The sequence below is a fragment of the Schistocerca nitens genome, chromosome 3, assembly GCF_023898315.1.
Source record: "Schistocerca nitens isolate TAMUIC-IGC-003100 chromosome 3, iqSchNite1.1, whole genome shotgun sequence".
Taxonomy (NCBI): Eukaryota; Metazoa; Arthropoda; class Insecta; order Orthoptera; family Acrididae; genus Schistocerca; species Schistocerca nitens.
Window position 1 is genome coordinate 343,311,187 of NC_064616.1, and position 14,901 is coordinate 343,326,087.

The 14,901-nt window shown below is 36.0% G+C and overlaps 1 protein-coding gene across 1 annotated transcript in view; it reads right to left on the reverse strand.

Moving 5' to 3' along the window:
- Nucleotides 1-14,901, reverse strand: part of LOC126248295 (proto-oncogene tyrosine-protein kinase ROS) — a 587,002-nt gene that overhangs the window by 12,159 nt on the left and 559,942 nt on the right. The window contains exons 36-37 of the mRNA XM_049949160.1: nucleotides 10,315-10,466; nucleotides 8,191-8,244 (exon numbers count right to left, since the gene is read on the reverse strand). Of these exons, the coding sequence (XP_049805117.1) occupies nucleotides 8,191-8,244; nucleotides 10,315-10,466 (206 nt within the window). The remainder of the gene's footprint in view (nucleotides 1-8,190; nucleotides 8,245-10,314; nucleotides 10,467-14,901) is intronic.

Here is a 14,901-nt window from a genome sequence, read left to right on the forward strand (position 1 = left end):
TAATGTCGCATTCATATGGATTGTATAAACTGATTGGCTATTTTTATAGCCGACATCATCAGGTACATTCTCTTGAGTGAACACCCACCACAGTAGTAAAAGTTTATATGTCTTCTAGCTTTACATATGACGATGGCCATAAGGCCCTGATTATGAACTGCATATTGACCTGAAGAAACTGCAGAATGGTACAAAATGAAGGAGCAGTGAGATGGCTAAACTGGATGAAGAAATGTCCTTGGAGAGTTTCAAAATAAGCATTACGTAACAATTGACTCAAGTGGAAGAAATGAATACAATGGAAGACCAATGGATAACTTTGAGACCTGGAACAGTGAAGGCAGTAGAGCATCAAACATGTAAAAAGGCAATATCCTGTAGGAATCCCTTGATAGTCCTATCACATTAGACATTTAATTTAATTGATGGAAGGTCAAGCTATAAAAAAGCAGTAAATGAAGCAGTCAATAGCAAAATGAGACTGACACAAAATGCAAAATGAGAGAATAGAAAGGGATACTGGAGAATCACAAAGTTGTAGAAGCACACATAATTACTGGAATGATAGATGCCACATATGAGAAAATTAAAGAAACCTTTGGAGAAAAGAAAAGCAGCTGTATCACTATCAAGTGCTCAGATGGTAAGCCAGTACTAAGCAAAGATGGAAGGAATACATAGAAGTGCTACACAAGGTAAGAGGAAGCAGATGAAGATGAAAAAGGATATATGATACTGTGAGATGAATTTGACCGAACATTGAAAGACTTTAATCCAAACAAGACATCTGAAATAGATATCACTTCCTAAGAATTATTTAGAGTCTTGGGAGAGCCAGCCACAACAAAACTATTCCACCCAATATGCAGTACATATGAGACACTGAAACTACCTTCAGACTTCAAGACAAATGAGTTAATTCCTGCTCCCAGGAACACAAGTGGTGACAAGTGTGAATAATACTCAATTCTCAGTTTAATAAGTTATGATTGCAAAATACTGAAACAAATTATTTACAGATACAGAAAGCACAGACAGAAGCTTAACTCAGGGGAGATCAGTTTGAATCCCACAGGAATGCAAGACCATATGATCCAATACAGACCCAACAACTTAAATTATAAAGTAGGTTGAAGCAACCTAACATTTATAGGATTTGTAGGTTTAGAGAAAGCTTTTGACAATGGTTACTGCAATAGGCTATTTGAAATACTAAATTCCCAAGAATAAAAAAAGAGGGGGCAAAAGATTATCTGCAAGTTATAAAGAAATCAGACTGCAGAGTTGTAAGTCCAAGGACATGAAAGGCAAACAGCATTATAGGGTATGGGTTCCACCTTTTTGCTGCAAACACACTAGTTACCCAACCAAACATGTTTCAGCACCTCTGTGGCATCATCAGTGGGTCTTTGTTAATAGAAAAATGTAAAAAGTGAGAGAAAAGTTTTGTTCCTTTTGCTTCTTACCATGATTTTACATTATTCTTGAGGTCTCACTTTGTCAAGTCAGTTATAACCTAAAATATTTTCACTTTTTAGAGTTTTCAATAAACAAAAACCCACTGATGATGGAACAGAGGTGCTGAAATATGTTTGGGTAAAAAGAAAAAAAAAACAGTGTGTTTGCAAAAAGGCAGAACCCATATCCTATAATTTAACTATAAATGCAGAAAGAAAGGACAACAGCTGCAGATTCAAAAGAGGTAAGCAGCAGTTGAAAAATCAGTGAGATAGGGTTGTAGCCTACCCCTAATGTTATTCAGTCTGCACACCAAATCATGGAGAAATTTGGAAAGAGAATTAAATTTCAGGGTTAAGAGGTAAAAGCTTTGAGGTTTGCTGTTGACATTGTATTTCTGTCAAAGATAACAAAGGACTCTGAAGATCAGTTGAGTGGAATGGATAGTGTCTTGAGAACAGGCTATAAGATGAAATGTGACACAAGTAAAACAATCATAATGGAATACAATTGAATTAAAGCAGGTGGTGCTGAGGAAATTATATTAGAAAATTATACTCCTAAGTTGGAGATGAGACAATGGCTAAAGTAGAGAGGATATACAACACAGACCGGCAACAGCAAGAAAAGCATTTGTAAAAAGGAGAAATTTGTTTCCATCAAATATAAATTTAAGTGTCAGGAAGATTTCTCTGAAGGTATTTATCTAGAGTGTAACCTTGTAAGGAAGTGAAATGAAGACAATAAACAGTCTAGACATGAAGGGAACAACAGCTTTTGAAATACAATGTTACATCAAAAAGTTAAAATTAAATGTGCTGACTGGATAATTAATGCAGAAGTATTAAATCAAATTGCTGAGAAAATATATTTATGGTACAAGTTTATTAAAAGAAGGAAACAGTCGAAGTGATACACCCAGAGGGATACAATGCTAGGCTCTACTTTCCCACAGCAGGAATATTTGCTAAAATTTGTGCAAAACAAATATTAATGTCAGTTCTTCAATACATCCTACTATTTACATTGTAAAGGGCAATGAAGATTCAGCTAAAGTATGCAGGTTCAAATGGATGTTGGTTGTAGTGGTTATGCAGAGATGAGGGTTGTACAGAATAGACTAGCGTGGAACGCTGTAGCAAACCAATTTTTGAACTGAAGACTGCAACAACAAAAACAAATCTCGTTATATTATGGCTAGTTATTTAATTTTTCTTATCTCTACAGATCAGAGGATGGTTCAATGAAACAGAAACCACTTATAACATTAGAAAAATATGCAATCTAGATGGACAATAAAATTTGTGCCAATTCTCCTCTTCTTGTTTTATGTGCCTATCTAATGCTCAATATTTACTCCACAGGGTGAGAGGTTTTCCTGTATTCCACTTATAATGTTCAATTAAGATGCTAAACACAATTTTAATATATTTCCAAAATAGTGTTACTATGTTACAGCTTTTACACTGTCAGACAAAAATGGCATAGAGCACATGACAATGCCCCTTTTTAAACACAAACATAATTTCAAATGCAACAATGTGATTTCAATACTAAACAGAAAAGGAAAGCTCGCCTTATAGATCAAACTCAAAGTAAATTAAACTGAAGTTTTTGTTACATTAATTTATTCATAAGAATTCTGCTAAGCTATGCATGTACATGACTGATTTCTCTTTTTAGAAATTATCAGAATTTCACATATTAGAAACCAAAATGAGCTTGACTAATGTTTTACAAGTTTACTTCTCTTCATGTTCAACCTACACAAAGTCTTTTAAAACAATGGAGTATCACATCATAACTATGCTTTGATTATCAACTGCAAATGCTTTATACCAAAACAGTCACCCTGCTTACACTATTCCATAAGTCTCTGGTCAGTCATAAAAGAAACAATCTAATTCAACAGCTGAATAAACTATGTCTGTGTAAAGATGCTGGACTCACATTTGGGGGAAAATGGTTCAAATCCCTGTTCAATCATCCTGTTTTAGGTTTTCTACAGTTTGTCTAAACTGCTTATAGTAAATGCCAGGATTGATCCTTTAAAAAGAACGCAGCTAAATTCTTTCCCCAGTCTGTGCTAGTACTCCATTTTTACGACCTCAGCATCAATTGAATATTAAATCCTAATTTGCCTTTCCTTTCTCCCTTTTTCTCCTGCTCTGGTGAGAAATTTATAACACTATATTTTTATAACACATTTATAACTTTTCATCATCACCATCTACTTATCTCTTCACAACAGCTGCATGTATTGAGAATGTACAAAATGTTCCTGTTTGTGTTTCCTTTTCAGAAGATGCATTATTAATATATTTTGTATACAATGTCTGATTCTTTCCCTGATCCACATTTCATTTTAACTATAAGTTCTCTACACATATTTTATATTATTTTTAAATGAAGTCCCACAAAAGTAGTCACTACTTTTTTCCTTAAATATGTTTCTGTAATGCTTGGAAAACTCAAAATTTAAATACCACATCATATTATTAGTTTTATGCTGTGTCCCATACCTCACCTTAATCCCTGTCTTACAAAAGGTTTACATTTTTAACTGAAATAAATATGGTTGTTTTTGATTTATAATTAGAATAAAGAAATATCAAAACTAAAAAAGTGAACAACACGAAAATGAAGGACACATCAATGTATGTGAGTTTCAAACTAGCAATAGTTCTATCAAATGTAAATGCCTTTGACAATAATCCCACAAACATTTGTAGTGCAGTTGGTAAACTGTTTATAGATTTTGTATTGTCATAACAATGACATTACAAAGACATTAGTTTACCAACAATTACAACTAAAACATGTTTCCTGTCCCAAAAATGTTAATTTATGTTTTAGACAATCTGTGACAGCATTTAAGTACTTTAGGAGTAAAGGAGACCACTCACCAAAAAGCAGAAGCGTTGAGGAGTCGACAGGCATACACAAAAAAGAAAGAAAATTTACAAGCTTTCAAAGTAATACTTTTTCAAGCTAGAGTACAAATACAAACAGAAAAATCCACACACACACACACACACACACACACACAAAATGTGCGCGTGCATACTTGCATACATATGCCTATGCCTCTGCATGGTGTCGACTGGTCGAACGATGCCAGTGCTGCATTTTGGCAGGTGGACTAGGTTAGGGGTGAGGATTGTGTCAGGTGTATGAGTAGATGAAGAGAGATGTGAGAGGCAGGGAGAGGGGTTGGGGTAGATGGCTAGTGGTTCAGAGGGAGGCAGCAAGTTTGCCGGCTAGGAAAGTGTGAGGGAGAGGAGACAGTCACACAGGCTAAGGATGTGATGCATAGATATTGGAGCTGGTACAGAGCAGCAGATGCTGAGGGTGATATGAAATAGGAGAGGCTGATAAGATGGAGGAAAGGGAAACTGTTGGATTGAGGGTATGGGGGCACTGGGTTAACATAGACAGGGCAGGATGGGTAAGAGAGCGAAGGATGCACTGCAAGAATAACTCCCATCTGCAGAGTTCAGAGAAGCTTGTGGTCAAGAGAAGGATCCAGATGGCTTGGGATGTGGAGCAGCCACTGAACTTGAGCAACTTATGCTCAGCAGCACATAGTGCCACCAGGCAGTCAACTTTGTTCTTGGCAACAGCTTGGTGCTGGCCATTCATCCTGGTAGACAGCTGGTTGGTAGCCATACCAACATAAAAAATCTGTGCAGTGTTTGCAGGAGAGTCAGTGTATATCAGGGCTGTTTTCACAGCTGGCCTGGATACAGATGGGGTATGATAAGCTAGTGACAAGATTGGAGTAGGCAGTACAGGTGAGTGGACTGGGCAGGTCTTGCACCTGGGTCTTCCACAGGAATATGATCTCTGCGCAAGGGGTTGGGAGTGGGAGTGGTATAGTGATGGACTAGGATGCTATGGAGGTTAGATAGGCGACCCAACACACTTTAGGAGGGGTAGGAAGGATCTTGGGAGGATTTCCCTCATTTCAGAGCATGTTGATAGATAATCAAAGCCCTGATGAAGGATATGGTTCATTTGTTGCAGTCCAGGGTGTTACTGGGTGATGAGCAGGTTGCTCTTTTGTAGCTGATTCTTGGGGGTGGTGGGAGGTTTGGGGTGTGTGAGGATACAGCATGGGAAATCTGGTCATAGACTATGTTTGAGGGGGTAGTGCCTGTCTCTGAAGGTGCTTGTGAGACATTCAGCATACTGAGAAAGGAAGTTCTCATCACTGCTAGGTTGTCTTGGCCCTGAGCCCAGATTATAAAGATATCATTAATGAACCTGAACCAGACCAGGGGTTGGGTGTTTTGGGAGGCTAAGAAGGTTTCCTCTAGAAGACTCATAAACTGGTTGGCACAGGAGGCTGCCATGCATGCCCATTTCTGTGCCAAAGATTTGTTTGTATACCTTCCCTTCAAAGGAAAAGTAGCTGTTTGTCATTATATTTGGTAAGGTGTATAATGAATGAGGGAGTGGTTTTGGTGTTTGAAGGATGTTGCGAGAGGTAGTTTCTTATAGCAACAAGACCATGGGCATGATGGATGTTGCTTGACATGGAGGTGGCATAAACAGCAATGAGCAGGAATCCAGGAAGTAAAGGGATGGGGATGGTCAAGAGCCCATGAAGAAGGTAGTTAATGTCTTTGTTGTCGTAGGCTAGATTCCAGGCAATTGTTTGGAGATGTTGGTCAAGAGGAAGTACAAAAGCCAGCTACAGTGGGGCATCCTGGATTACTGGGTTTGTGAATTTTGGGGAGCATGCAGAAGATCGGTGTGTAGTGTCACATGTGGAGGGAGATGGACTCAGGGGAGAGCTTCTGGGAGGGGCCTATGGATTTCAGTAGATTATTTGTTCTTAAGGGCACTTGTTACAATACTGTGAAATGGCAGTTTGTAACATTTTTCTGGAGATACCTCTGAAGTTGGTAATATGCTATTTTAAACTATGGCAGTTAGGTGAAAATGTTGTTAGACTATCTTATTCTTGTGTACTAGGAAACAAATTTTGCTTTATGCATAGCTGATTTTCATGAGAAATGACGCAACCAGTCATCTACTGATGAATAGAAGAACCTGTTCATTAATAAAGATGCTGTGAGATACACCAATTATTAACATTATCTCTGTGAAAAATAACAGCATAAGTCAAAATAATAATTTTAAAACTACAATTTCTGACTTTATGCTTGCTTTATGCATAGCTAATTTTCATGACAAATGACACAACCAGTCATCTACTGATGAAAAGAAGAACCTGTTCATTAACAAAGATGCTGTGAGATACACCAATTATTAACATTATCTCTGTGAAAAATAACAGCATAAGTCAAAATAATAATTTTAAAACTACAATTTCTGACTTTACCTATGGTTTGTGATCTACAATCAAAACATAGACAAAGTTTTTAGTTTAAATCACTACTTGAAACAGCCTAATTATTTTATAATGTAACTACACTCTCAAATGAACAATAAATATGCTTTTAAGGTATCTTTGTTTCAATTGCTACCTGAAAGAGTGAGGAGGAATACATAGCTAGTCATACAATTAGTAAAATTCCCACAGTTATGGTGTTGATTCTTCACTTCATCATGATATTCATCAGCCGAAAGCAGTAAGTTTGGGAGCCCAATCCTGTAGTCAGAATTATGAAGCACCTGGGATAACAAAGTGCTGCAGACAGGGGAACAATGCCTCACTTGCTAATTGGGAACTATGTAAAGTATCCACATATATTTGTTGTCAGTTTATTTTATTCTTGACTGTGAAGGCAACATTATGATGATTAGAAGTATACTGTTTTTAGAACGATGTATCTGTGTTTCTTTTTTTTAATACAATTTCATATTGATTTTATTATGGGAAGAGATGAAACAAAATATCTATGTATGGCATACCAATGATAAAATTAGTAATGAAGTACTGACCCAGTAGTGAAAGATGAGAAATTCAAGGAAGAGATAAATAAGTTAATACAGAGAATATAAGTCTTATTAGGGACACAGATGTGATGATCACAGAGGTATAATATACAGCATAGGAAATGCAAGCTGTAAATTTACAAGCAGATTTATGAGATAACAAGTATTAGAGAGAAATACCTTGTGGTGTATGATGGTTGGGGAAGTGTGTAAAGAAATAAAAAAACAATTTTTATTAAAAAAGTATCATCAAACATCAAATGATTACAAATGTCTATAAAGAAGACCACTGTCAGATTGTAGAAAGAGTATAAAAGAGTGATAGCAGTCAGTGCTGGTGATTATTATTACTCCTATTATTATCAATATTATAGATATTATTGCTACAATAAAGACAAGAGAAGAATGAAATAAAATCTGATAAAGCCTTGTCTGCAGCAATGAAAATACTCCCACTAAACAACCTGAACACCTCTACTCAGTTACTCAGCTTACTCAATTTAAAAACAATTTTTTTTATATGCTCACAGACTAACTACTTGTGTGGTAACAAATGCTTATAGAAAAGGTTTGTCATATGCTATGAAATAAGTACCAATTGCGAGACCAGAAGACATGAAATTCCAACCACCCATTAGAATCAAAAGAGATTGTAACACTGGTACATAGAGTTTGGAAAGTGTAAAAGCATGTCTGCATGTTTGTCAGTGCAAGTTTTGCTGCTCCAGATGTTTGTGCTGCAGGTGAGTTTGAACAAACACTGCTGAAGTGTTTATGATAAGTAAGAAAAGTACCAAATCTTCTGATATATGACATGACTTGTACCTGAATTGTTGGTATGCCTTTCATCTTCAAAGAAGCCATGGTTATCAATTCCACCTAACAAATGAGAGAAACATATGGCATGCATAACATTAAATTGTTATCAATTCCACCTAACAAATGAGAGAAACATATTCCATGCATAACACAAAATTAAAACAAAACAAAATTTATGAGTGAAATTGAAAGAAAATACTGTACATTCAGGTAAGAAATAAATCTTCAGTCAAAAATTATTTAACTTCTTTATTAATTCTGTTCAGCAACATTGGCTGTATCTAAACACTATGTTTTTATACGGTATGGCCTGGGTACTAAATGAACAAAATAACCACAACAGAAACATCAAACAGTGTACTCAGACAATTATGTTGTTGCACAGCATTATGTGCTTCATTTGACTTCAGTTTTCAATAAGTCATGTTCCGGTAGTTCAACATAAAAACAGTATTTTACTATTCTTCTGATATATTTACTCTTGAATAAAAATGGATGTACAGGGGCCAGGAAATAGTATACATTTGTGGATTAAATGAAAAAAAGTGATTGTCTTATTTTGTGTTGATTAAATAGTTTTTGAAAACACCTAGAGTGTGCATGAAAAATGTAAATTTGTTACATTCAAAACTTCATCACAAAAATAGGACAGACTTCTGGTGTCAACATTTGCAAATAAAATTATTACGTGCAAAACATATATAGTTTCTTAGGATGAAAACTCTTATCACTCACACACACACACACACACACACACACACACACACACACACACACACACTCAGATATATACGAGAGGTGGTCAACAAACTCATCAAGTTTGTCAGCACACACATCAAGTTCACGTGTTACTCATGACATTGGCAGCTGCTCAGGAGTGGGGGAGACACATCAAGCATACTCACAGCAGAAGTGAAATGAGCATAGTGTGATAATATATTATTTCATCATCACAACACTTTAATCTTTGCACTTTCTGATCCCCCCCCATGTGTTTACAAACATCATCTTTTTGTTAGTTGAGCAGGTGCCTAGTAGAAATATTTTTGTCTGCTACAATCATACTCAATTTATGAACTTATTTTGTGACTGATCAGTACAAGAATTTATACTATTTAGCATGTGACATCCCTCTTTTTGATGCTAAATGTGACTCTCAGATTTACAAGTACTGCTTTCAGCCAGTATCTGAAATTAAAAATAGTACTAATACACATATATGTCGTCAAAGATCTCATCGTCTTACCACTTCAAAAAAATTAAGCATATTTTTTGAAACTAGAGGTCAAGGAAAGAGCAAAGATGAAAATATTATGCTGATTATGCACAAAATGGACCCAAGCTGAAACTCAGTGGGCAGTTGTGTTAGCAAATAAGAAATATTGTTCAAATTTTTCAGCAAAATCAGAGGAATACAGTTTTAAATATGCTATTAAAATTTATTTTACTTTCCAGCTTGCATTTTAACCTTGTTTTTAAATTTTTAAAGGCAACATTGGGGGGTATTTCCAAATATTTGCCCATAATTGAGATTATCAGCTTTATGTGGAACTGAGATAACTTCACTTACATAAGGTGATGCATGAAAAAAAAATGCATTACTTTTTATTATTTTGGCATGCTGATGTTCAGAAGTAACAATAAGAAATGTGAAAATAAACTTAGGCACTCTCATTTCAGAAGGTTGTAGGTACGAACACAGAAAACTTTAGGAAAATCAAATAACAATGGCTCAGGCACCTTGTTCGTCTAACATTAAATGAAACAAATCTCTAATAAAATTAAACAAATATGACCTCAAAATTATTCCAGCTGGAACTACCCTGGCATCTTCTGGGTCTGTCCAGCAGAAAGTGTGACACCTGTTAACTTCCATAGAACACTAATCTTCATCATGATAGCAATGTGACAAACAGCACTCAATTATCAATGAGTCTTACAAGCAGTATGAGCACAATGGGAACTTGCAGACTCACTACACCATGTCAGTGACTGGCTCCTGCCCTGATGCATCTAAAGGCTGTGAGTATGAGACAAGGCACCAATGAGCTTATGAGTTGGTACGGAGGCTGAACTGACGGGATGCATGACTACCTTGCCGTAATAAGAGAAAAATCTCTTTTTACTTACCATTCTGAAGCCTTGTCACATAGTGGCCCATAGGAACAGCAGCACTAGTATCTCTGATCCGTGTTTTCAAATTCTCCAGAATTTCCAAACAGTATTTAAAAGTGGGTCTACTTTCTGCACTGTAGCTAAATGTTTTCTGCATAAGGTCATGCCTAAAAACATAAATTTTAAATTAGTTTACCAGTTCTAGCCACTGAGACAGACTCACATAAATTTGTAATAATGGAAAGATAGCTGGTCAAGGCCTTCTACAAGGAATAACATTGACTTTTGCCAGAAGAGATTTAAAAAACCACAGGGAACTTAAAAAGGATAGTCAGAAGAATATTTGAACCCCAATTCTCCAAAATGTAAACCCAATGTCTCAACACTGTGCCCCCAGAAAAATATAAAATAAAATCAATACAATGAATTCTCATTTATAAACTCCAGTGATGCATTATTTCTTATGCACACTTACAGAAATTAAACTCAAGAAGCCAGATGAGTGGCACCCAGTCACCTTAATTAACATTTTACAGATCTCATCATGAGGGAGAAACAGACAAGTATATTTCAGATGAAAACTCCATGGAGGTTGACGGGCTTAACTTCAAAGAATACAGCATAGTTTTACACCAGAAAAATTAACTGTTGTCTCATGGTTATAACAAGGAAATCCTATGAAAAATGTTGGCTCAGTAACAAAAAATCATAGCCTTTTTTAAAATGAAAACTAATGTTAATTACATGACAAAGATACACACAAAATGTCTAAGGTACAGGAAAACACAGAATATCAATCCTCCAGCAAGACAAATATAGATGGTGCTGAGAATTTATCATACATGTGCTGTAGCTTCTGTTTATTTTCTAAGTGAAGGAAGTTATTGCACATTCTTTACAGTTAGAAAACATGACAGTTCATTGCATATACATCTGTGCAGGTGTCCATGTGTAGGCCAAGCTAATGGGGAGATCTGATGGAACGGGGTAGATAAAGATACTGAACACAGATAGCACACAACATATACTAAAAGCCACATGATTCAGCACAATTAACCAATACATTTTCAAATTTAAGTTGAACGATTCACCCTTAGCAAGCTTTTCCATGAAATGGATACTTGATCAAGCCATCCTGCTTATAGTTTTCTAGGTAAATGCCCAGGTGATTAATCTACTAGAAAATATACAATATTTTAGTGACTGATTACAATGATCCAACTCTTATCTCCACTTGTTATGAAAGTGGAACCATTAACTGTGGAGATAATCAGTCACATTAGCTTCATTTTCTCACCAAGGGCAATGGTAATGAGAAGGTATAGGAAACACAAGATGAGCTCTACACTCTTCAACCAAATTATTAAAGCACTTTATAGTGGACTTCCACAGCTACATTCAGGTGGTTCAAATTCAACTTTCCTATGCAGCATTAGAAGTCTGCTGAAAGTAGCCAATAAGCTGCTGAAAGAGCACTGGACTCAAACTTGGCTTGACTTATCACCTGCAGGTGATAGCATTACGAAAGATCCTAGAATGTTTCCAGGGCTGTATCTGTTCCAGTTATGACAACTGGTGTTTGCATCTCCAAAATCCTACAATTTTCAAAGAATTAGTTAATTTTATTATATACAAGAGCTGTAACTGTTGAAATTAATGGAGAACACAGCAGTCCCAAATTTTAAGATGACTCAAGCTGCAAGTGAACCTCTTTTTTTACTTTCATGGCTCTGGGAATTCCATAGATGACTGAAAAACTTAAAAAATACAATGGGGAATCATTATATGGAGTCCTCAGTTTAAAAAAAAAACACATCAAGAAAATATTAATTAATTTGTTATTCTCTTCTTCAATTGTTGTTGTTGTTGTGGTCTTCTATACAAAGACTGGTTTGATGCAGCTCTCCATTATAGTCTACCTTGCACTGGCCTCTTCATCCCTGCATAACTACTATAACCTACACCCAATGGCACCTGCTTTCTGTATTCAACCCTTGGTCTCCTTCTACAATTTCTGTCCCCCCCCCCCCCCCCCCACTTCCTTCCACACTTAATTTAATTACAAAACTGAGGATTCCTTGATGCCTCAGTATGTGTTCTACCAACCAATCCATTCTTGTAGTAAAATTGTGCATCAGTTTTTTTTTTCTCCACATTTGATTCAGTACCCCTCTATTAGGTATTTCATCTGTTCATCTGATTTTGACTATTCTTCTGCAGCACCACATTTAAAATGCTTCTATTCTCTTCTAGTCTGAAATGCTTACTCTACACAGTTCACTTCTGTACAAGGCTATGCTCCATACAAAAACCTTCAGAAAAGATTTCCTACCACTTAAATTTTTATTTGATGTTAAGAAGTTTCTTCTTTTCAGAAACACTTTTCTTGCTATTGCCAGTCTGCATTTTATGTCTTCTCTACACTGGTCATCATCAGATCTCTTGCTGCCAATGATCAAAACTTGTTGAATATTTTTAGTGTCTCATTTCCTAATCTAATTTTATTAACATCACCTGATTTGATTGAATTACTTTCCCTTACACTTGTTTTACTTTTATGAAGAAAAAAATTAATTAAAATTTGTGCCACTGCCAGAACTTGAACCTGTGTCCTGTGCTTACTAGGCAGATGAGCTAGCCATTACATCAACATAGCAGTGCAGCTAAAACAACTGCATGGACTATCATAGTCCAGTGCCATCCCTAACACAAACTTTGATTCACACCTTCAGCCCATTCTCCCCTTCTTAAGTTGTCAGTGTTGTCAAGGATCTCTAGTATTGGAATAGCACCCAGCTTTGTACGTACTGGGGAAATCCTGCCTGTACCTCAGGTGTAGGTGATATTCATCTTAAAGCCTCTGTTCAAGACACTATCCCCTCCAAATCTCCATACATTTGTCTTCTGTGTTACTATCTATTCCATTCAACTGCTTTTTGAAGTCCTTTACTGTCTCTGACAGAATTAAAATGTCATCAGCAAACTGCAAAACTTTTATTTCTTCTCCTGTATCTTTAATTCTATTTCCAATTTTTTCACTGTTTCCTTTACTGCTTGCTTAACGTATAGATGTAATAACATTGGGGAGAAGCTAAAAATCTGTCTCACTCCCTTCTCAGGCACTGATTCCTTTCCTTACCATTCATCTCTAATAACTGCAGTGTGGTTTCTGTGCAAGTTGTAGAGAACTTTTCACTACCTGTATTTTATCCCCACTATCTTCAGAATTTTGAAAAAAAGTATTCCAATCAACACTGTCAAAAGATTTTTCTAAATCTACAAATGCCTTTTTTCACTGTCTCTTCTAAGATGAGTTGTAGGGTCAGTATGGCCTCATGTTTTATTACAGTTCTCTGGAATCCAAAGTGATCTTCGTCACAGTCATGTTCTACCAGTTTTTCCATTCTTTTGTGATCAGTTCATGTCAATACTTTGCAACCATAACTTATTAAACTGATGGTGCAATAATATTCATAGCTGACAGCATCTACTCTCTTTGTAATATGAATTACTATATTCCTGTTGAATTCTGAGGATATTTTGTCTTTCACATGTGCCTTGCAAATCAGTTCTAATAGATCTCAATAGTTCTGGGAGAACGTCATCTACTCTAGGGGCCTTGATTCAACTTAGGCCATTCAGTGCTCTGTCAAATTCTTCTCACAGTATCATATTTCTCAGTCCCTGTTAATCTATTTACTCTTCTCTTTCCATAATATTGTCTTCAAGTTTGTTTCTGTATATTCCTTCCACCTCTCAGCCCTCCCTTCTTTGCCCAGTCTTTGCTTGTCATCTCATCTCTTAATATTCATGCAGCTACGTATTTTTCTCAAAAGGCCTCTTAAATTTTCTATATGTTGCATCTATCATCCTCATAGTCATGCATGTTTCAGCAGCCTTGGATTTCTTGTCTTGACATTTTTGCTTTGTCACAATGCAACTTTCTGTCAGTCTCTTGTTTTAGGTGCTGTATTCCCTCTTGCCTGCTTAATGTGCTACATTTTTGTATTTACTCCTTTTCAATTGACTGATTTTTCACTGGTCCAGTTTCATTATACAGCACAAATTGTACAATTGATAATGGACACGTCAAAGAAAAGTTGCAATAATACAGAGTATTATTAAACAGTAGGGAAATTAGAATTAGGTACATATAATTTAATTTTTAAGTAACTTGTTTTTTTACATTTTCAGAAATTATTTTACAGGATAGAAACAGTGCTTTTTTTAGAAAAGCCTTTAGTTTAATTTAAAATATTGGGTATGCAGCAATTTTTACTACCTCTGGTACCTTATTGTGTGGTATTACACCAATGTTACTTACACCCCTCCTTTTGTCACTTAAGATTCAGTATCTCATGCATTATCTGAGGATTTCTACTGGGCTTTGTCTTTTCGCTCATTTGATCCGCCTTCATTACTTCATCTCTCAAGGCTGTCCATTTGTATTCTATTGTGTTGCTTACCCCTATTTAGTCAATCATTGCTTCATGCTCTCTTTGAACAACCTCTGATTATTTCAACCTATCCAGGTCCCATCTCCCTAATTTCCTAGATTTCTGAAATTTCTTCAGTTTTAACCTGCAGTTCATACCCATTAAA